Below are 23,632 nucleotides of genomic sequence, written 5' to 3'. Positions count from 1 at the left end.
AGCTTGTGGATTGCTTTGCTTCTGCTCTGTGACTATACAGACTTTTGATTTGGCTCAGGTTTGCTTGTATCCACATGTACTGTGAGCGCTTTGAGCTGATATCACAGTTGCCATGTTAAGATTCCAACCCTGTTGTAACAGAAGAGTGAGTGGAGGTAATGACTGATCACTGGGGATGCCTTTTGTTGGGAATATACCTATCTTCAATTCGACCCAAACCAGATGACAGGTATTAAAAACAAAAGAAAACACATATTTATTTAACTGCTCAACATTCGGAACAAAAAATAACTGATAAATAATCATAACAACGTTCTAAAAACCTAACTCCACATATCTGCTTTCAGGACCTTCTCGTCCCCCACATATCTGCTTTCAGGACCTTCTCTTCTCTTTCATACTCTGCCTCTTATTCTCCTCACTAATTAATTAACCTAACTACCTCTGCCCCCTAATTCCTCTATCTCTGTCCATCCTAACTTGACTCCCTCCTTCCTTGACCTCTCCCAAACTGTCCCTGTGTTCCTTTTAACTGACTTTCTCCAACTGTTGCTAGCTCTACCCAACATTCCATTGTGGTCTCAGCTGCCAATAAGGATGACGGAGAAATCCTTTTGGGGCATGGAGTTTGACAAGTTTTCCTAGGCTCAGCCCCCCGGACTTCACTTTGGTTCCTGCCTGACTCAAGCTGTATCGAGTTGGGCCAGTTTTTCTGGAGATTTTGCACGGTGTGTGTGTTCTGCAATTTGTGCAAATTTCTGAGCAATCTGCACAAATTATAGCTGAATGTGTGCAAATTATGGTCAAATTTGCATGAATTGCACAAGTTATGGCAGAATTTGTGTAATTTGCACAAATCTGGCTGTAATTTGCACAAATTACTCAGAAATTGCACAAATTGCAGAACCTTCCAAAAAAAATGTCCAGAAACGTTTCTGGAGTTTGGGGAGCAGCCTGCAGTTCAGCTCACAGATGTAAAGCAAGTCATACGTGCCATGGAATTCCAAAAGAGCCAAAAAAGAACCAACTTTAATAAGAAGGGAATGGTGTGTCCTTTAACTCTGTCTGTTTTATTTGTTTTAAAATACCTGCTTCCATGTGGATAGTATCCCAAGCATATATAAGTCTCTCATAGGCTTTTTACTAACACCACCAAAATCTCAATTAGCATATTGCTGGGAATGTAGTCATCCGTCCTCCATAAAGGGATGTTTTGATAAAGTGTAGGAATTAATAGTTACAGATAAAATATCTATTCAGATTAACGTCTGTATACGTCCACATTTTAATGATGATTGCGGGGGGAGGGGGGATAGTTCCAGTTTTTCATATACTAACAAAAGGAAAAAAATACATGCAGACAGCCAGAGAAATGGACATTTCATATTTATTTTGTGATGTATTCGTTTGGGGTAGAGGTGTTCAGTGGCCAAGGTGTGATGCAGATGCTGGGATGCTGTCATTGCCCAGCATAAGTATAGATGCTTCATCATTTATATACTGGAGAAAGAAAAGGAGAGAAAATGATGAAAACAAAATGTTATGGTATTCGTCAGTATAGAGTTGTTCTTAAGGAATTGAAATTGTTGTGCTTTCTTGTTGTTTTCAAATGAAACTAAAAAAAAACAGTTACCATCAGCATAAGAACTTTTTCTAATTTTGTTTTTAAAGGGAGTTGCCTCTTGAGTTACAGAAGATTTGTAATAAAGAGGAGGTGGATGTGAAGGTGGATGATAAGAAGGATGAGTTGTATCCTTTGAGGAAGCCAGCATTTCATCCTTTCTCTGGACAAGGATATAGATTGGGAAGGTGAGGAGCCTGATGATTCCAGTGATTAAAGTAGATAGTAGTTCTTTATGTTCCTAAAGCAGCCTTCCCCAGCCTGGAGCCCTTCAGGTGTTTTGGACTACAATGCGCAGCATTCCTGACCATTGGCCATGCTGCTTGATGCTGGTGGAACTGAACTCCAAAATATCTGGAGGACAGCAAATTGGGGAAGTCTGTCCTAAAGCAACAAAGTGATTTTAGATCTGTAAAGCGCACTTAAAAAATAACGCTTGCTTATTTTTCAATTTTCCCAAAATTTCCACACACCCCCCCACGTTTTTTCTATGGCTTCAAAATTTCCAGGAAAATTATACATTTCTACAGCTCCTTCACCAATCACTGCCACTCCTGGCCAAATGCCCTTGCAGCTGTGCAGGGTACTTGCTCATTACCTTATCAGTCTTATTGAACTGAAAATATTTAACTAGTGGAGGTGCCAGCCAAAAATCCTGTGCACATAGTAGGGGATCGCCCCCTCTCACTGCACATACAAGGTGAGCTGGAGTGTATATGTGTACACCTGTCCCCCACTATCCTTTGAAAATAAACTGTGTGTGAGGTCATAGTGGAGACTGTAATGTGAGGAAAAACCTACTGCTAGGAGCCCTTTTGCATTTGAGATGGCATGGATCCAAGCAGTTTATAAAGCATTTTCTTATTAATGTAAGGGTATTAAAACAATATGCAAGATCTCAGTTTTGGATATCAAGGTTTGGGGAGGTATGTATGGGAAACCTAAGTATTCTTTTGCATTGATGTAATAAGCTATATTGTTATCTTCCCATTCATAACTGAGCCATTCAGATTTCATTTATACGCATTTATTTTAGTTCAAATATTTATATCCAGTCTTTCCATTTAAAAGTGTCCAGTGTGAAACAGCAATCAGACAATAAGCCTACAAAAAAGCAAATAATAAAACATCATTCCCTCTAAAAGGGAACTTGAGTAGTCATGCACCTATCTGTTTAGAAGCGAAACAGGGCCACCCAAAAATAAGGTAGTGGTTTTTACATACTGAGTATTGCGTTTCTCTGCCAGCCTTAAATGCATTGTTACATTACGAAATAGAATTTTTGCTGCCTATCTGCTAATCAGATTTCAGTCCTCCTAAATGTGTTTGATATAAACATTCTATAAGCGTGTTGTGCAAAAGCTACTGTTTAAACTATTTGTAAACAGGATTTAGAGTGACATGGCCCTATAAGCATTTTGGATTCATCGGAAAAGAAAGAGTAGCTAGTTTGTCCTGTGATATAACATGAAGAGCCATTATAATCTTGTTTGATTCCAACTTATTTTACTTTCCAGTGCCACACCAAAAATAATTTCTAAAGTAGAAAGAGATGCTGAAGAAATGGAAAAGAGAAAACCAACAGTGGTGTTAAATACTTCAGAACCCATCACTAGAGTCCAGATCTGGTTTGCAGATGGAACGAGGATAGTACAGAAATTTAATATTTCTCATAGGTAAGACAAACAATATTATACACCATTACATTCGCAGTGCAATCCTATACATGTCTACTCAGAAGTAAGCCCCATTGAGTCCAGTGGAATCCAGATGAGTGTGGTTTGCAACCCAAGAGCCCAGTCCTAAGCATGTTTACTCAGATGTAAGTCAGTGTATTTAGTAGGGCGCACCTCAGGTAACTGCATAGGACTGCAACCTAAGTGTCTGAAACACTAATCTCTTTAGATTAGTGGAATGAGAAATATTTTACCTTCTCATCAACTTTAGCCTTGGTTAGAACTGAAATAAGTATTTTAGAAGTGTGAACCTTACAAATAATAAATGAAAATGGCACAATGCAGAATTGTTTGTAATGCATGAAAGAAAACCAACATTGTTACACATTTTGATCAGTTGGTATCCTAGGCTTTGAATTTCAGATTTTTTTTCCAGTTTGAATTTTAGGTTCTTTGAGAAGACGCTCAGGTTTAATATCCCATCTGAGTTTTGCATATGAAATCAGAATCAAACCATCAGGACCAGACTTTTTGACCATGTTTGGATGATCTTATCTCAACAAGCTGAAATATGAACAGGCTCTTTTCCCACGTGCACAGTGCCTTCACTCTTCCCTTTGTGCAAGCCAGAAAACAAACCAGGAAGTCTTGAATACACAACAGTTTCCAGTTTTGTCCAAATGGGGAAACTGTGATTAACAGTTCTGGAACAAACCAGAATATTAAACCCAGTTGCCAGTATACGATCATCCAAATTTTCCCCTTGTCTTGAGTCAGCGATTTGCCTAAGTTCCAAACTTGATAGTTTCTAAAAGTGAATTTGTATTGAATTCTTGGTTTGCTCTGTCCAGTTAAATCAAAAATCTTTGGATTTGTGTCAGTTTAGTCCAAATGGAATTGTGTGTTTTTTTCAGTGCTTGGTTCTGATTGGGTTTTATCCAGTATTACATACTCTGCTGCTTTCTTAGTATCGTTTCTCCGTCTACTCTAGAACAGTGGTCTCCAAAGTGGGGTGCGCAGACCCCAGGGGTGCATAAGATGATGCACTGGGGTGTGCGAGCTGCCACACGCTGCTCTTACAAGGAGCAAGGAGGATGGTGGCAGTGGTAGCAGCGGCTGAAGGAAAACAGGAAGGAGATTAATCCTACCCACTCAGCAAAGCGGGAAGGAGATTAATGCTTCCCACTCTCCTTTGGCAGAATGAAGCCCAGAAGGAAGTGGGCACTTCCCTCTCAGCTGCCATTCTGCCAAAGGAGAGCAGGAAGGAAATCAGTCCTTTCCACTCCCCTTTCGAAGCTGAGAAGGAAGTGGGCACTTTCCATCCCAGCTTCCATCCTGCCAAAGGAGAGCAGGAAGGGTTAACAGCCCAGGCCAAGCCACCAGTTGGCCAAGGAGTGGGGACTCTGCGCAGGGTGTGGGGCTGGTGAGCAGGACTCCTGGCTGAGGCGCAGGCAGGAGCCTGACCAAGCATGCCTTTCTCCTCCTTGCAAGGAGACCTTTCCCCTCCTTGCAAGTTGACAGCAGCGCCCTTGTTTGATCATCAGCGTATAGCAACAACATGCGCACAGTTAAGTGGCTTTACTGATTATATTAATAATAATTGTTTTAAGTGAGAGCAAAAAGCGTTTTTGTACCAGTAATAATAATTAAAAAATATGTTTAAAATATTGTTTATTTCATCTTTATCTCATCCTGTTAATTTTTATTTTTTGTGTATGTTTTATAATGTGCATAATATATTAGTACAGTAGTACATGTATATAATTTATAAATATACATATATTGGGGGTGCATGCTCAATTTTTTTTCACCGATAGGGAAGCACAATCAAAAAAGTTTGGAGACCACTGCTCTGGAAGTCACAAAGAACTTGTTCTTGCATTGTTCAGACTACCACTACACCCTTTGTTGTCATTGTACAGATATTGCAGGATAAGAGCAGAGGGTGATGCTACTAGAAAGTATCTCTCGGCATGCACACTTGGAGCTAGAAAGCAGATGAGGGAGAAATGGTGCTGGATGGGCCAAATACTCTTCTTCACCATGCACAGAATATTCTCCTTCCCTCTTGTTTTTTTATCAACTTTCGTATGCAGTCCTGTGTGTGCATACTTAAGTGTAAATCCTGTTGAATTCACTGTGGTGGATTTCTGAATAAACATGCATAGCACAAGACTCTTAAAAATGTTTGCAGGGACTTCCAACAAGAGCACTTTGCCTCCTTTGTGTTAAGCAGATCAGATCAGTGAACAAAAGCAAAGATCAACTGAGCCAACTCTTTTGTAAAACTACAACTGCTAAAAGTAGGAACATGGGCCAAGTCTCCTTAAATTAGATCACTCATTGTAGTGACAAAAGCCTAATATACAGATTCTGGAATGTTAAATGAAAAGGCAAGGCAAGTCTTACACAGGCCTCTAAACAAGGCATTTTGGGGGCAGGGAGGAGGCAGCCTTAGATCCTCCATATCCAAAGCTCCTCTCTTCACTTGAAGAAATCCCTCAGGATAAGACCCTTCACATATGCCAGCCCGGAGCAGGAATATTTGCTCACACTGTAACCAAGCAGACAACCCCACATTCCCAAGGAAAACGCCACACATCCTGTTCTTTGCCCTGGCTGCTGTAAGCCAACAGGGCTTTGGTTGAGACCATAAAGCCACCACTCTGGATCAACTGTGAGTTCTTAGAAGATCTCTTTTCCAAAACTGATTCTGTAACTTTCCATAACAAATGACTATATAGGTAGGGGATTCAGTGACATGGTTCACACGACATGACAATCCACAGTGAGTTGTCAGCCTTGTTTATTTCAGGGTGGCTTGCTGTAACATGCAAACCCAGCACAGTTTCCTACTAACTGTGGTCTGTTAACAACACGCAAGCCACCCTGAGAACCCATGGCTTATTGCTGGGTTGTTCAGGGTGGGTTGTTTTCAGAGTGGCTTGTGATGTGTGAACCCAGCACGATGGCTTGTGTGTGGCTTGTTGGAAAGAGCAACAGAGCTGCCTGGCAAGAGCGGTGAAAAACCTGGTCACTCCTCACAATCTTGCTGACAATATTCCCTCTCTATTTTGTCTTGAAATGACACTAGTCAGTTTTTTCCTCCACTTCATCTCCCTAGACAGGAACACCTTTTTCCACCTTCGGGGAGATTTGCATGTATTAACCTTACTTTTTTTTCACCTTTGAGGAGATTTGTGCCAATTTATCTTTTCCCCACCATTGGAGAAATTTGCACATATTTAACATTTTTTGATGGTAGTTACCGAGCTTTAGCAAATTTGTGCAAATCTTCCTGAAAGCTTTAAAAAAATAAGTTACATCTGCGCAAATCTCCCCAAAGGTAAAAAAAAGAATTATACACAATAAACTCTACTCTGCTAATGAGCGCATTTGCATTAATTAGCGAAGCAGGCTGCTGAGGTTGTGTCGCAAAGGCCCATGGGATATGTGCTGGGAGTGGGGAGGAGTACTAAGGGGAAACAAGCCATGACAAGCCGCAAACCACCTGATCGTCTGTCAGGAGTCACATGGGTTAGTGAGCGAATAACCAACCCACTAGCTTATTTTCAGGGTGGCTTATCGTGATGTGTGAACTGGCCCAATATCTCAAGGGCTTAAAAATGTCATGTAATTGGTTCCACTAAAGTTTCCAGTTGAATAACATCTGTAGGCTTATTCAGATGGCAATATTTTCAGTGGTTTACATCATGTTTGCTGTGTCCTGATACTCCTTCAGGGTTGTTCTCAACCCCTAATTGTCGGTGTGCCACCACTTTTATGTATGTTTGTATATCTTTTTAAAATATTTTCATCTCGCCTTTCCATCATACTCTCTACAAGGCAGCTAATATAAATATTTAATAACTTTTAAAGATAAAATATAAAACACATTAAAGCTGCAATCCTGTGCATACTTACCTCAAAGTAAGCCCCAGATGAGTACACATGCATAGGATTATGCAGTCAAGAGTGCAATCCTGTACTGAAGTTCTGCCGGCCCAGGAGTTTTAGGATTTGGCAGAAGCCCCACGATGCTGAGGATTTGATGGCTGTTCTGCTGGCGTAGCAGCAGCCTATGTCCGGTCCTAGCGTAATATGAGTATACAGTAAGATTGCTCTGTAAAGCTGCAGTCCTATACACCAACCTTCTCCAACCTGCTACTCTCCAGATGATTTGGATTAAAGCTCCCATCAGCCCCAGCCAATGGTTAGGGATGATGGTAGTTGTAGTCCAAAACATCTAGAGGGCACCAAGTTGGGGAAGGCTCCTGTATACACTTACCTGGGAGTAAGTCCCACTGAACTCAATGGGGTTTAGTCAAATAACAAGAATACCAACGTATGTTTGCTCCTCCATTACTCTTCAGTTGTAAGGACATCCATAGGGTAAGGGCGCCATATCTTGTGCAGGAGACCTGGCTTAGGTAGGGATTTGAAGAGTGTCAATACAAACACATGGAATATGGAAGGGAGAACCATTACTGCAGGTTACTCCTTGTTCTCTAGGATGATAATATATAGATCAAATGACAAAACTGGCTGTGTGTGAAGGGTAACCCATATATCATTCAGGCTATATAGAAAAAGCACAGCAAAGAATGATCCTGTTTGTTTTCAGCAGTTGGCTAAGTAGTTAAAATTCTCAAAGAGCAACATTGGCAGCTCCCTAGTTTAAAAAAAAAAAATCATTGGTGGGGATGCTTGTTAATTTGGATATTCTGTTTGAGAATCCTTATAAGCAAATGATCCAGTAACTGATTCTGCCTTCACTTGAACCCTACTAGCAAATTGTTAGTGGATTTATTCTCACTTTCCCAAGTGTTGCATTTGCACATTTACCATGCTGTGAAGTAGGGTGAGTTGAGATAAACCAGTTTCCAAGGGGCAAACCTGTATGGCACCATACTGCTTGAAAACAAGGAGTTCACAGCCGGTACTTATTGTAACATGTATACAGTATTGTACACAGTAACATGTATCGTGATTTGTTCTGCCCGAAACCTGTTTCCTTGAACTGCCCCCACAATATTTGTTTTTTAAAGTTTTGCTGTAAGCTACCAGACTTACTTTTCCCCGTTTGTTTTTCTTCTTAGAATAAGCCATGTCAGAGACTTCATAACAAGTTACGAAGGACAAGGAAGAAGTCCCTTCACGCTGACCACATCACTTCCTTTTCGGGAGTTGCTGAATGAATCTCTCACGCTGGAGCAAGCTAATTTAAAAAATGCTGTTGTTGTCCAGAGACTTAAAATAGATTCTGAGCCTTTCAGGAGTTTGTCCTAGCATCCTCCATCAAGATCACCTAAGATACATCATGATAAGCATTTCTGCAGAGGAGTCTTAGAGATGACGTAGACAATCTCCACCAAACAGCTGCCCACTTGAGTTTGTTTCACCATGACCACTGGCGATCCATTAGTTGAGGTACTTCTGTCAAAACCAAAAAGAAATTAAAAAGCAGTATCTGCAGTGTGTTGTGAAACATCTACAGCGCTGTTCTGACAGAGCATATAGAATGTGCTGTACGAGTCTACTCCAATACGCTAGTTCTTTTTCAGTTATACAGCCTGGCTAGAATGTAATCGGCAAGCTATCTTAAGCTGTGAGTTCCATCACTAGATAGATGTGCTAGGCTAGTAAAGAGACATTCTTTGGAAAATCTTAGGCTTTTGTTTGCACCTTACATGGAAAAAATTGCACTTTACTTTGGAAAGTACTACTACTTGATTTCATTCTTTCTTTGTACTATAGTCCCAAAATGCTTTGTTCTCTTATTGTCACAGTTCAAAATTATGATACCACTGTTTAAACCTAAAAACTATTTTCATTAGAGTTAACCTATTATTTGTTGTTGGTTAACTCTGGGTTGTTTAATCCATAGACAACCCAGAGTGTTAGGGTTTAAACATCATGCTAACAACCTACGAATGGGGGCATTTGTTAGTTGTTTACTCAAACTGGAAATGGCTTGCATGCCCTGCCCATTAATTAACCCATGATTTGCTGCTGCGGCGTGTGAACTGCCCCCATGAGATTAGCAAAAAGTAGAATTTCGGTGGATCTCCCCCACCCACCCACCCCAGCCTTGTTCTCACATAATGCTAACCCATGATATGGTTTGTTGAACTCTGGGTTGCCATGATGTTTGCATGCAGCCACGGTAACAACCCACAAACAATCCAAAAAGAGAAACCATGGTTTGTTGTTGGATTGTAAACTGTGGGTTGTTTAAACCATGGGCTGTCATTATGTGTGAACCCAGAACTGTGGGGTTTTCATAGGTTGTTTCCTCAAGCTACAGAGGTGTTGGGCAAGAATGGTAAAAAAAAATAAAAAAAAAATCCAGCTGCTCAGCATACCAGTACTACAGCACCACAAAGGCATTTTAGATACAGGGAGGGAGAGGGCAAAGGAGGTGGGAACCCAACAACCCAGGGACTGAGACAACCCAACAACCCAGGGACTGAGACAACCCAACAACCCAGGGACTGAGACAACCCAACAACCCAGGGATTGAGACAACCCAACTATTGGAACATCCTTCCCCTTCGCAATCAACACCATAAAGAGACAAGGCTTCAGGCTAATATGACTTCATTTGCTAGAGACTAACCTTTCTACAAATGCAGATTCAAGGAAGCTATCAGGCTGCCTCGGGTCCTAAACAACTAATCTGCGATCTTTAATCAGAGGAGACAAACCGGAGAGTAGTGAAGTTGCTGACAGTTTGCCCGTGAACCTCATGGCCAAACCTGCTTCGCAGTGATGCCCCTCCCTTAGGGTGACTCCCTCCTACATTGGCTTCCAAGAGTGGATATCCTGGTGAAGCCTCTGAGCGCTGTCCCTAAGTTTTCCCACTTTGCGACGCACCCTAGCGTTTCTCAAGTCATGCCCCTCTTCCTCAGAAACTTGAGTTCACACAGTGAAGTGAGGGGGCAACAACTCAGCCTGGGCCATCCGTTTGTGAAGGCAGAATCTCTCCCAGCATCTTGGAGCTCTAGGGAAGGTCCCTTCCCCAGGCTCTAATCTAGCTGTTCCAAGTCTGATTCAGAATTGGAGCTGTCAGACATCTCAAGGGGCTTGGACCTATCCTTAACACATGGTTTGTTTGACTGTCTGCCAGACAAACCCTGGGTAGGGCAACAAACCCTTGGTTAAATAAACCATGGGATAGCGTTATGTGCGAACCAGGCCTCTTTCCTTCCAATTTTAGATCGGGCTAATGGAGGGGGCGGGAGTTGAATTATGCAACTAGGGGCAATTTTTCTTTTATATCAAAAATAAAAACTCCTTTCCTGTCTTCCAGCCCCACCCCTGCTGCAGGAAAGGCACTGCACAAGGAGCTGTCATGCTAGTCCCCATCTTCTAGTTATCTGAACACTGGTCAGAAACAGGAAGAATACCATCCTCAGGATACACTACTACTCTGCATCTCAGTAGTCAAGACTGTCCCACCCAGTTACCAATGGAGCATGGGAAACTTGGCTGTAACTGTGAATTTCCATACTTGGTGTGGCAGCTTGCCAAAGTGTTTTTAAGAAAGCATGTAATGTTTTCTCCATGACTGTTGGGTATGGGGGGGGTGTTGTTTGCCAGTTAGATACAGTACTGTGGGATTGCCTTCTGTGTTCCATAGTCTTCATATTTAATCTTTTTTGACATGTTAAAAGTTTTGCTGATCTAGTGTAGTATATACTGCTGTGTTGATGATCTGCCAGTTGCAGTGGGAGTTGTCTAACAGCTGATAGGTTTCTCTAGATCCTATGCTTGGTCAAAGACTCTTTCCCCTTGGAGTCATCTGCAAATTGCCTTTGCCTGGTGACCAAGAGAAGGAGCTATCACAGTAGTCAAGGGTGCCTCACGTTAGCATCACTGAAAATGGGAATGTACAGGGAAGCCCAAATTTCTCTTTTACTTGCTGAAGGACTTACATGAAGACTGCTTGTTGTCTTAATTGTGAAGCCTGTAATGCCACAGGCAGCTAAGATCAGATTCATACATTTTATAAAGATGATGGCCACAGAATATCTGTGGCCAGGCTTGCAGTGGTAACATAAGCCAGCCCCAGGGACAGTAATAGTGTGTGAAATTACTCACACAAATGCAGTAGCTACTGGTGTAATGCTGAATCCATCTGTGGTGAGACAGTTTTACAGCAACTAGCATGCCTCAGTAGCATATGAATCGAACCTCAGTGTTACGTAGGCTGCAGCCATGCATGTTATACAGTATGCTTTCTAGAATCCTTAAGGAAATATACATTATAAAAATGTTCTCTTTGAACATATTTGGGACTGGCTTCTTTATACAGAGGTAAGTAATACAGTTTAAAATTCAGTTGCCAAGCATCCATTAAATGACCCAAAAATGTTCAAATGGAAATATTCTATTTTGGTGTATTTTCAAACTCAAAATGATGTTTCTTTCCAGATTAAGAGTATATTTAACCAAATGCATTGTCCCTAAGTTTCCACTGAGCTGCTTACATTGCAATTTAGAACCAGTGCTCCGAGCATTAGGATGTGTTCAAAAGGTTATGCTGCAGTTTAACCAGGCCTTTGCTCAAAGCATGTCCCTTCGCGTCATATTTTTCCAGATTATGTATTTGAGAGATTTCTATAGTTTTCCCACAACCCAGGGCAGCTTGCCTAAAAATATTTACCCATAAAACAGCAATGCACAATAATTAACCATTCAATTTCATCAAAACTTTAACAAAATTTTATACCTTCCAATTAAAAGCTATTTCTTGTGGCCATTTAATTGCAAAGGCCCTGCTCAATTGATTAACTTTGCAGCCCTCTAGAATGTCATCAGAGATGTGCAGCTTCTGGCCCTTCACGGAAGTCCTTCCAGCTTCTTGGGGTGATAGTAATTAAAACTCTATTGACTGTTCCAGTTCCTGTAATGGGAGAATATGGAGCAGGACAAACAGTCAGCATAGGGTTTGTATGGGGGAAAGTGCTTGCATTTTAGGCTAGGTAACCTGGAAGGCTGTAAAAACCATGAATACAGATTTATATTGCCTGTATATTTTAAACACTCTTGAAGAGTGGGCTATTTATATATTTACACATGAACATATACATACACCAAATCTTGTGTTTTTTAATGGATAAATGCATTGAGATACAGCTAACTGACATTATGTGATGTTAACACTCACATCCTCCTTTTATAGAAATCAATCTTAACTGTATTTGTCTACACTTCTGTTGAAGAATGATTTATCTTCCCTGTGTAAACACAAAAATTCATAGGTTTTACCGATGTGAATCAATGGTGAGCTCTTGCCTGTATGCCACACAGTGAAATAGTTGTGTGCAGTCATTTCACCTGACAAAATAATACACCAGATATGCACTTTCCTACTTCCATGTAGGACATTTTGTCTTGCGTGAATTAAACCTTGTGCATGCAGACAATTCATTTGTCTTTAGTACAGCAAAATGAAATATGCATGAAGCCACTAGAAAGCAGTGTGCTGACCTGTGTGTGTGTGTTGATTATTGAATGCACACACACTTAACTGTGCATGTGCATTCAACAATCATACCATATGTTGACTGTAAAGTATCATTTCTACCATTTAAAACTGCATATTTTCTTAATAAAAAAACATAACTATCTAATCTAACACTGTCAGCAGTTAGGAAATCTTGCTGGTTTTTCTCGGTTCTTGGCTCTAGACTATATGCATTTCTCAAAGCAACTGTTCATTGTGTCATATTTGCTGTAGATCCGTAGGAAAAAAGTGCCCGCTAATTTTGCAAGTTTTCACATGAGGAGGACTGCTTTTTTAAGTATGAAAAGAACAAGACGGGATTGTTTCTGTAAAAAGTAGGTATTGATATCATTGATATCAATTTATGTACAACTGAATCTGTTACCTAGCTCATTATGTACCTATGCATTGATTTAACCTAGGACACGCAATCTAGTAATAACATCAACTTCATCTACGGTCAAACCCACACATACAGTGTCTGTTTCATAATGTACCAGTGTAATACTTCTTTGAATTTAGTGCCTTAATATACTACCATACAACAAAGTCAAAGTGGCCTAGTGAAAAAGATTTAGAATGGTGGTTCTTTCTAGGAGCTAGACATTCAGCTTAGATTAAAATGTGTATTGTGCATTCCTTAAAAGTGCAAAATGTATTTCTTGAAAGTGGTTGAAAAGCAGCTTGACTTAACGTTATCAAGGAGCTTGATAGCTGTCAAGGGCTCCTTGGAGGGCTCTCAGTCTAATCCAGTAGCCAAGTCGAGACACAGACAAAGGGACTCTTTTCAAAGCTTTATTCTTCTTTTACAACTTAACAGCGCTACAGGTAGCAACTAGATCTGAGCAGCAGCATCCCTATGCCCCAAGTTAGAACAGTTGGTCCCCGTTTGAAAAGCAATTACTGGCAGACCCCTGAATATAAGGACTAGGGAGAATCCCTCCCCTTTTCCCTTGGATCCTCTGGGCGCAACCGTTCTTTGAGCGCCAACCGGGCGCTACGCCTCCTTTCCACGCTCTCCATTTGGCGCCGCTCTCTGCGTCTGCGCTGTGCATCCAACCAGTCTGCTATCGGTGCTGGGTCACTCCCTGGACTGCTTTCTAATCTAGGAATGTGGGTGGGAGGAATCTCTGTCAGCTGCGGGCCCTGGGAAAAAGGGGCGCGCTCCTCTCCCAGGAGCGACTGCTCTTCCTCCGAATCAGAACTACTCTGGGATTCTATGGGCTCAGTGTCCACCCTGACAATAACCTCTGTGTCACAGCTCTAAGAAAGTGGCAGGAATCATTACAAATGCTTTAACTTGCTGAGATCAGAAAATGATTGGCGGCACCCTCTGGGTGTACACAATGCAGGCATTCCTCTACAACCATATTTCAGTTTTGGAGGAAACTGTGCTTTTAGCGTTTTATATCTGCCCCACTATATGCTAACTATACATAATTAGTGCAAACAACGACTGAACAACAACAGTTTGCAGACCCACTTCTGACCAATGTTAGAACTTCCCAACTAGAAGTTGGGAGGAACAAAGTTCCTGTTTAAAATTGTGTACGTTTGCAATCAAGGAAAGCAATGTGCAGTGCAATCCTCTACATGTCTACTGAGAAGCCAGCCCCATTGAGTTCAAATGGGATTTAGAAGTGAGTGAGTTTAGGACTGCAATCTTAGACAACCATGACATCTAGGTATTAGAAGACTCTGTAATGGGGTTTATTATCAGAAGTAATAGTACTCAAAATTATGTTTGGACTGGATACGGTTAACGACAAACAGAACTGTTCATGATTTTAAGCACAAGGTTATGTTTTATAAGTATTTTCAGTACAATACTGAATTAGAAAGATGAGGCACAATGTTAAAAAGAGACTATTTGTAGGACTATTTGTATTTATCCAAGTTGAAGTTTGGAGAAAACATTAAAAGCACTGTTTGAAGACTGAATTTTCTTCTAGTGTTTTTCCCCCCTCCCCTCAACTTTAGTAGAAGTTTATATTTCAAATATGGTTTTAAAATCTGAAATGTGCTTTTGTTTTCGACTAATTTGCGCCACAATGCTGCCAACACGGGTCCAATTCTTTTCTCCATGCGTGAGAAATGTGTATCTGTCGTGGAGGAGAAGAGAGCGAGAGGGATGTTGGTGGAATACGGTTACCTGCCCCCGATCCCATAACAACTGCCATCAACTTTGCAGCCCGGCCGCTTTGCGTCAGCGTCTCGTCTGGTTTAGTGCTGTACACGCATGCTTGGCAGTAATCCTATTGAACGCAGTAGGGCTTGCCAGTAAATATGCATATGTTCGTTGACTTCGTTTTCTGCTGTTATCCGTGGGTTTTGATTCATACGATAATAAAACGCGGGGGTTCTTGCCTTGTTGCAACTGCAAAATGGATGCTACGCTGGTAAAAGCAGGAGACACGCGTCTGCGGGCGGAGTTCTGCTCAACGGGGTCGAAAAACGCGCACAGCGAAGCCATTCCATCCTTCAGTTCTAAGCGCAGTTGCTAGGAATTTTAAACGCCATTCAAATAATCGCAACACTCAGCTCGATCCTATGGGTCTTTATTCGCGATGTTGGCCCATTGTGTTCAATGGGGCTTAATCCCAGGTAGGTGTGCGGAGGACTGCTCTCTTAAGAGTACAATTCCCTACTTGGAAATAAGTCCTCAATGTGTTTGACTAGGGATTTACTCCCTAGTAATCCGTTTTAGGAATAAAGTCTGAGTTGCGTGTAAGTACAGGCTTGGGAGACTTTGAGGAACGTAGGCTGCCCCCGTTCCTCAGCCCCAGGTTGCATCGTGCCAACGATCCTGTTTGGGGAGAGTTCACGGGATCTGACTGTAAACCCGCGGCGTAGGAAATCATCGTGGGAAGGCAGTGCAAAATCCTATAAACACCTACCTAGGAGCAAACCCCACTGAGCTCAGGGGGACCTACTTCCGAGCAGACGTGCCCGGCGTTGCGCTGTTAGGCGCGCAGACAGGAGAGCTGGTCCTGATGGCTCCGGGGCAGAACGCCCAAGTTTCCGATGCCGCCGTGGGCGACGAGAGGGCCAAGCAGCTGCTCGCCCGGGCAGCTTCCCGCTCCCTCCGGGGGAGAGCTTCGTGAAGGCTCCGCGCAGCTCGGATCGGTCCCGCCCCCAGGAAAGCCCGCGGCAAGTAACTTGGGGGCCGCTCTGGAAAGCTGTCTGTGATGGTTGGAGGCCAAGGAAGGGGCGCAGAGCGGCACGGGGAGCAGCGTCCAAACCCACGGCTGGAGCCCCCTGCCCCCTTGCACGCCGCGGAGGGGCCCGCAGGAGCGGTGAGTCCGGCTGTCGCCCCTCGTCTTGGACTGTCCCCCGAGCTCCCTCTCGCTAGGGCCGTGTGGTGTTGCGAGTTGACCCCAGCACGCCGGTGAAGTGGGCGTCGCCTCACTTGAAAAGCAGTTCGTATTGTAGGCTCACTGGAACGGGTTCAGAGAAGGGGCAAGGAAGGAGGTCAGCGTGATGGAAACAAGCCCTATGGGGACAGGATGAGGGAAGGGGGTAGGCTGAGCTTAGAGAAGAGAAGCCACGGCGGGGACGTGATGCCACTCTTCAGATACTCAAAGGGCTGGTACGTAAAAGAGGACAAAGGCTGGCGCTTTGTTGCCCCAAAGGGCAGGATTAGATTCATGGGGCTTTAGCTACGGGAGGGTAGATTTTGGCTGAACATTAGGAGAAACCTCTTAATGGTAAGGGGAGTTTGGTAGAAGAAGCAATTATCAAGGGGTGGTGGGTTCTGTTTTGCTGGAAGCCTACAAGCAGAGGCAGGACGGCCATCACTTGTGGGTGCTCTAGCTCTGGTTTTCTGCATCGAGCAGGGGGTCCGACAAGATGGCCCACAAGCCCCCCTTCAGTTCATTGAATAAGGAGGTGATCCTACTGAATCCATCATAGAAGTGGCCCAGGGTGCTCCCCCTTAGGGTGGTCAAACTAGATGTTACTTTAAAGGTATGTTTGAGTCCCATGCTTAGGATTCCCCACATTTTCTATACAAAAATCAGCTGTGTGTCATACCAAAGATCACAGTCTCATTCTCTAAATTAATCCAGAGCAACTGCCGTCCTGATTAGGTACACAGAATAGCTAGGAAGCTCTGCTACTCTCATAAACCATGTAGCGGAAGAGCAAACCAAAAAAAAAAAGCCCTGTTACCATCATTTTGCCACTGTGTGAACATAAAGAGTGATTTCTGAAGAGATGGCCAAGTGATGCTGAGTAGGCTGCATTAACGTTTTCTGAGTATAGAGAACCATTCTAGGAGTGAAAGAAACAAAAAAACATTATTTGGAGCATGCAAACACTCCAGTGTATCTCCAAATATTGTGTACTGCAATTCCAAATAGGATTATTTACAAAATATGATAGATAGACTGGTTTGTTTTTAATTTAGAACTTGTTTTTAATTCCTATTACAGTACAATATGCAAGCTTATGGCAGTACGCATCTTGTTGGGATATCTTCCCTATCACCTCCCATGATCCAAACCCAGCACACTAAGAGAGCAGGGAAAAGATGAAGGGCAAGGGGAGGAGAGCTAGAAGAGATAACTGGAAGTGGGTGGTGGGAGAGACTGTTTTTTAAAATGTTTTATTCAGTGAGTGAGTGAGAGTATGAAGAATTACTTCAAAGCTTGCAATTCATGCACAGTGGTGTTCTAAACATGTTTACCTAGACGTATGTTTCAATTAGTTCAGCATGACAGGTTGCTATCCTATGCCCGCTTAACTAGGAGTAAGCCTAAATGAAATTAATGAGATTTACGATTGCGCTGTTAATTCCAGATGCACAGGAGTGCAGATTTTAAAATGCTATGTTAACTCTTGGGGGGGGGGGAAGCATTGGAATTTTGTTTAAAGATTAGTGCTCTTCAAATGTATCACTTTCCAACAAGTGTTCTATTCTAATTTTTCTTGCAGAGTATTTATATTTTATTTCTATCCTACCTTTTGATCCAAAAGAATCCCCAAGGTAGCTTAGAGTAAAAAGCAAACACAGTTGCATTACTTCTATTCCCTCTGACACCTTGTGTTGAACTGGGATAGTATATCCTTCCCCATGCCTCAAAACCCCAGTTTGCATTTGGGCATTGTGGTTATTCCCGTTGACTTTCCTCCAGTTGCACTCCCCTGCACTTGGTTGTTCCATTACATGTTTGTGTGTTTTTTACTCCTTTTCCCTAGGACAACAGGTCTTTCAATATCTAAGCCTCTAGGGCGGACAGCGTACATACAATGTGACCAATTTGCCTTAGACTATGTTAGAATTTTCTTGGGGCATTGGTTACACCACTGTAGCACGGTGTAACAAATGTGCGACTAGATATTTTGGTGAAGTTCTACCACTCTGTCAAAAGGGTATTCCCTCTTTTCTAGAAAGCCTTACTGAAACCAGTATCTATTGACTGCCATACAAAATGTTCATAAAAACAAAGCACTAGATAGAATAGTATGCATGGCAAAATGTGAATTAATGCAGTTGGTAATGTTAACAGGTTCTAGCTTTAGGGTGCAATCCTATGTATGGCTGGCTGGAGTATGCTGGGAGTTGTAGGAGTTTTTCTGTTTAAACATGCATAGGATTGCACCCTTAAAGTTTTAAATCTTTTTTTTAAATTCCAATATTTTATTGTGAATTTTAACAAACCAAACCAAAACCATAACAAAACCATAATAATAGTAATAGTAATAATAAAAAATACAACAACATATTCTACAATCCTCAGTTTCAAATATTATAAGAAAAAGAAAAAATAGGTTACACATAAACTTCACTGAAAGCAGACCTAATATCCACATATAAGTCCATCTAAAAGTTACGCCTATATACCACTCTTTCAAATGTTGTTAGTGTTGCTAAATCTTCAGTCCATTGTGTTATAGGTGGTGAGCTTTTATCCTTCCAATAATATCAGTCTTTTAGCAACCAAAAGGGCATGAAAAATCCATTTACGCTGACCATGTGTTACATTCCAAGAAGCAGGTAAGTAATTTAAAAGAGCATTTACATCAGTAAATATTAAAGACCTTTCCAATACAAAATTTATCCATATACTAACTTCCTCCCAAAAGGCGGCAACCATTAGGAATTTCCAAATCATATGAATAAGAGAAGCATTGACTGCATTACACCTCCAACAATTAGCTGAATTTGACAAGCCTTTATTAAAAAGACGTTGTGGCATCCAATAGACCTGAAACAAACATTTTTGCTGAATAAGGCATAACTGAAGATCCATTGGAATATTTGATACAGATGCCAAGGCAGCCGTCCATCGATTAAACAAAATAGGATGTTCCAATTCCCTGTTTCATTCTTGCTGTAAACCACTTGTATCATATTTATTCATTGATAATAAATGTTTGTAGACATGAATTGTAGATCAATATATCTGATCAGCTTCAATATGTATTTCCAATAGCGAAGGAGCCGCCAAAGCAATAAAAGCAGCAGGACTGAATCTAGATATCAACAAATGTTTCAATTGCAAGTAGTGCCATTCCGCTGTAGCAGACAAATCAAATTGATCTCGCAAAGTTGAAAATAACAAAAACTCATCATCAACCCCCATTAACTGATACAGGGTAAAAATTTAAAGTTTTAAATCTGATGAAGCAGACAGTGTTCACGAAAACTTATGCCAGAATAAATTTGTTATTCTTTAAGAGTCCACAAGACTCTTTGTAGGTTTAAATTGAGTTCTGCAGATTGTAATAAAGCTACTGCTGTTGATACCTGAATAGCTGTGCTGAGATGATCCCCAAATTTCTGAACCATTTTATTAAAATAAATACTCGTCGTTTGGTTGTATAGGTCAGTACCAATTTAATTACTGAAATTCCAGACTGAGGCTACAGTGGGAGTTATGTATGTGCAGATGTACACAGGTTCGTTCTGTTGGTGTATCATAGAAATGTCTGCTCTTCCATACTCCAAATTATTTGTAGTTAGAACAAATAATTCCATACATTTTAGAGAAATTAAGTAGGACTTGTTCTGAGGAGAAAATGAAAGAGAATCTGGCTGGTTAAAACTGTGCTGTAAGACAAAGTACTTATTTATTTCTTTACTGCATTTATACACAGATTTTCTGACAAGCCAGGGGCAGCCCATCCATATAGGCAAACTAGGTGATTGCCTAGGCAACCAAGTTAAGTGGGGTGCCAATCATAAGGGAAAAAATACAAATTTTAAAAAATGAAGATGTCATTATTTCAGTTCCTGTGTGCATACAGAGGGAATATAACCAAGGCTGTGGAGGTGAGTGAGAGACCAACTGGGGATGGTGAGGCTAAGTCAGGCCGCCCACCCACTCGCCCACCTTTGGGACCAGTCCCCTCTCAGGCGACGTGGGATATCCTGCTCCGCTGCTGTTCCCAGTTGGAGGCAGGGAGAGCCCCCACCCCACCCTCGAGCAGCCACTTCCTTTGCTCTCGGAGGGCTGGGCCTAGGAGCTGGCGATGCCTTGTTGGCCATGTCACCCCAAAGATGCAACCTGGACCCTTCTTCCAGGGACCCTTCTTCCAGGGACCCTTCTTCCAGGGCTGTGCTAATCTCCTTTGTTGTTTTTGTCAGACCTTCTGTGATGATACAGTGCTTAGTGTAAAAAAAGCAAACAAACCATTTTGGGGTGTGTTTTATTATAAATTATCATATTTCTGCCTCCAAAGATGTGCCAGGGGGAGGGGGGTTGCCTCTTCATTAAATGGAAAATAGGGGCAAAATGTTTCCCAGTTTATTAAAAACATCATCCTAGATCTGCCCTTGAGGTTGGGAGTGGAGGAGCTGATTGCATGGTTCACTTAGGGCGCCTGTTGCTGGCAGCTAGTCTAGGGCCACCCCTGCTGACAAGGCACTCAACCCAGTTCACAACTTAAATCACTAAAACAAATAATAATACAACAGACAAAACAATAAAACAGAATTTTCTGAGGCTGTTGGTGGTCTTTTCAATAGCACCCCTTCAGGATGTACAGGTCTTTGTAGCCGTTGAGAAGGTAGGAGAGGTGCTTTCCCAACTGACTTTAAGCTATTGATGCTCTTTCCTCAGGAGCAGATAACATGAATTTCCTCCTCTGGGTGGCGGCTTCTCCTCCTCCTCCTCCTCCTTTACAGTGGTGTTAAGCACTGGGGTGAAGATCATTCTAGAAATTAAATAAAACATACTCCCCCTTCCCTTGAATAATCTGTGATGTTCAAAATCTTAAAGGAGAGAAAAAAAATACCCTTCAGAGGATTAAATATGGTCTATTATGGATTTTAAAGTCCACTCATTACAGAAGTATCAGTATTTTTGTAACTGCATTTTAAGTGGAAATTAAAATAGGCACCAGTAAAATGTAGTGTCTGTGGTTAATCAGTGGACAAGTTAATCTATGGTTAATGTATGAATTAGGGACTGAAATAAAGGTGTGGAGAGAGTATAGGAGGTCCAAAGTTATTATTTATTATTTATTAAATTTATTAATCGCCCATCTGGCTGGTCACCCAGCCACTCTGGGCGATGTACAACAACAAAACAGTTTAAACAATACAATTCTACATTAAAAACATCATAAAAAATACCCTAACCCACCCTGAATGCCTGCCTGAACAACCACGTTTTTAATGCGTGGTGGAAGTTCATTAAGGAGGGGGCATGGTGGAGTTCCCTAGGGAGAGAGTTCCACAGAGTGGGGGCCACCACAGAGAAGGCTCTCTCCCTCGTCTTCACCAGCCTAGCTGTCCTGGCTGATGGGACAGAGAGAAGGCCATCCGAGGCTGATCTTGTTGAGCGGCCTTGTCTGGTGTTGCTGGAGGTGCTCCTTAAGATAGGCTGGGCCAGAACCATATAGGGTTTTAAAGGTCAAAACCAACACCTTGAATTTGGCCCGGAAAACAACTGGTAACCAGTGCAACTCCTTCAGCACTGGGGTGATGTGATCTCGCTGGTGGCTGCCTGTAATCAGGCAAGCTGCCGCGTTCTGTACCAGCTGCAGCTTCTGAACTTTCTTCAAGGGTAACACCACATAGAGTGCATTACAGTAGTCTAAATGAGAGGAGACCAGGGCATGTACTACCGATGGGAGCAGATGGTCGGGAAGGAAGGGGCGCAGCCGCCATATCAGATGGAGTTGGTAGAGCGCTGTCCGGCTCACAGCTGACACCTGAGCCTCCATGGACAACTGGGAGTCAAAAATGACCCCCAGGCTGCGGACCTGGTCTTTCAAGGGTAGCCGTACCCCATTCAACACCAGGTCAACATCCCCCAACCTCCTCTTGTCTCCCACCAAAAGTACCTCGGTCTTGTCAGGGTTCAGCTTCAGCTTATTCCTCCCCATCCAGCCACTCTCCAGACATTTGGACTGGGATTCTACGTTGGTGAAGATTTGAATGAGAGATAGAGCTGTGTGTCATCCGCATATTGATGACACCGCACCCCAAACCTCCTGATGATAGCCCCCAGCGGCTTCACATAGATGTTAAATAGCATCGGGGAGAGGATGGAACCCTGTGGCACCCCACAAATGAGCAGCCACGGGTCTGAAACCTCCTCTCCCAGTACTAGCCTCTGGTACCTGCCGGAGAGGAAGGACCGGAACCACCATAATACGGTGTCTGCAATGCCCAACCCCTCCAGGCGGTCCAGGAGGATACCGTGGTCAACGGTATCAAAAGCTGCTGAGAGGTCGAGGAGAACAAGGAAGGAGCATTCGCCCCTATCCAGAGCTATGTGGATTTCAGTGAGAGGATGCAAAGGGAACTGAAAATGGTTGAATTTGAAAAGGTAGGAACACATGAAACCTACTTGTGTTTACTCATCAGTTATGTCAAGGAGTTCTGTCAGAATTGCCAACTATAATTTTGCATGTGCAAATTAAGTTTGAAACTGCCATGTAAAATCATATAATGGCCCCCTTTTTGGTGAAAGGTTTCCTGAGGTTTAAATGGAAGAAAGTTACTAGAAAGAATGTGCAGAATTACCAGAAGGAAAAGACTGTAGAATCAGGGGAGGGGCGGGGTGGGGGGGACAGGTGTGCATACACGCAAAGATGAATGTGGAATTCCAAAACAGAATGTGAAATGTAAACAACAAGATGCAGTTAGTTTGGGAAAACACTGGACAAAAAACACCAATAAGATAAGTCCAAAATCTGAAGCAAGGGTTGTATAATTCAGGAATTTTACCAACAGGTGAAGTAACAATCCCAGCTTCAAAGGAAAAGGTGATGATGTCCTTTAACACTGGAAAGGGTAATTTCCAAAAGAGATAAGATGAGCCCAATTAATGTACAACCAGGATACATTGTCAAAGGACATGTGTCTTGTACAAAGATTTTGGAAAGAGAGCATATACAGTACACCAAAATCAGCAGAACGCTGAGGAAGATACGGATACCAGAGAAGCAGATGTGCACACCATATCTTCTGCTTCAGAGTATACAACCTGGGTTGGCCATGAGGTTCCATTGCTCCAACATTGGTAGCTATTTGAGTGAATGTGACAAGTGTGAATGGATTGAAGCTAACTGTATTTTATCTAAATAAAAGTGTTCTAGAAATTGCATTCAGGTTTTGGAGACTCAGTCTGTATCTCATCCCAGGATCCCAGCAGATTGTAACAAAGCCCTTTCTCTTGAGGAATGTAAATTCACTTTGCATAGTTCACTTTGTGTGGTATTTAGGACAACTGGGTTTTTTTGTTGTTTTTTTTACTACTGTTGGTTCATCTTTGTCTTGATGATAAGGCTACTGTGGAGTTTTATCTGAGAGTCCTGTGTTCTGTAGTTCCTTCCCATTCCTTTCAAACTACTGCTGTTTTGATCCTG

General features: G+C 42.2%; 2 protein-coding genes across 15 annotated transcripts in view; both read left to right on the top strand.

Annotated features, from left to right (window-relative positions):
- The window catches only part of UBXN2A (UBX domain protein 2A), a 31,073-nt gene extending 16,329 nt beyond the window's left edge, over positions 1–14,744 (top strand). For 4 of the 6 annotated variants that reach the window (XM_084826503.1, XM_084826501.1, XM_084826500.1 and 1 more), the window contains 3 exons: positions 1,672–1,809; positions 3,139–3,297; positions 8,397–14,744. In XM_084826503.1, coding sequence (XP_084682629.1) covers positions 1,672–1,809; positions 3,139–3,297; positions 8,397–8,586 — 487 coding nt within the window. In that variant the 3' untranslated portion in view covers positions 8,587–14,744. The remainder of the gene's footprint in view (positions 1–1,671; positions 1,810–3,138; positions 3,298–8,396) is intronic. The other 2 variants (XR_014786532.1, XR_014786531.1) reach the window with 1 other exon arrangement.
- Positions 14,745–15,878: 1,134 nt separating this feature from the next.
- MFSD2B (MFSD2 lysolipid transporter B, sphingolipid) overlaps positions 15,879–23,632 on the top strand; it is a 63,116-nt gene continuing 55,362 nt past the window's right edge. For 5 of the 9 annotated variants that reach the window (XM_084826496.1, XM_084826490.1, XM_084826497.1 and 2 more), the window contains exon 1: positions 15,879–16,104. In XM_084826496.1, the coding sequence (XP_084682622.1) occupies positions 15,997–16,104 (108 nt within the window). In that variant the 5' untranslated portion in view covers positions 15,879–15,996. Of the gene's footprint in view, positions 16,105–16,212; positions 16,398–16,950; positions 23,287–23,632 lie in introns of those variants that run through there. The other 4 variants (XM_084826499.1, XM_084826493.1, XM_084826491.1 and 1 more) reach the window with 3 other exon arrangements.

The sequence above is a fragment of the Heloderma suspectum genome, chromosome 1, assembly GCF_057233095.1.
Source record: "Heloderma suspectum isolate Gila_16-S chromosome 1, 16-S_ref, whole genome shotgun sequence".
Classification (NCBI taxonomy): Eukaryota; Metazoa; Chordata; class Lepidosauria; order Squamata; family Helodermatidae; genus Heloderma; species Heloderma suspectum.
The sequence above is the reverse complement of the archived record's forward strand: the minus strand, read 5'-3'. Positions and strand labels throughout refer to the sequence as shown.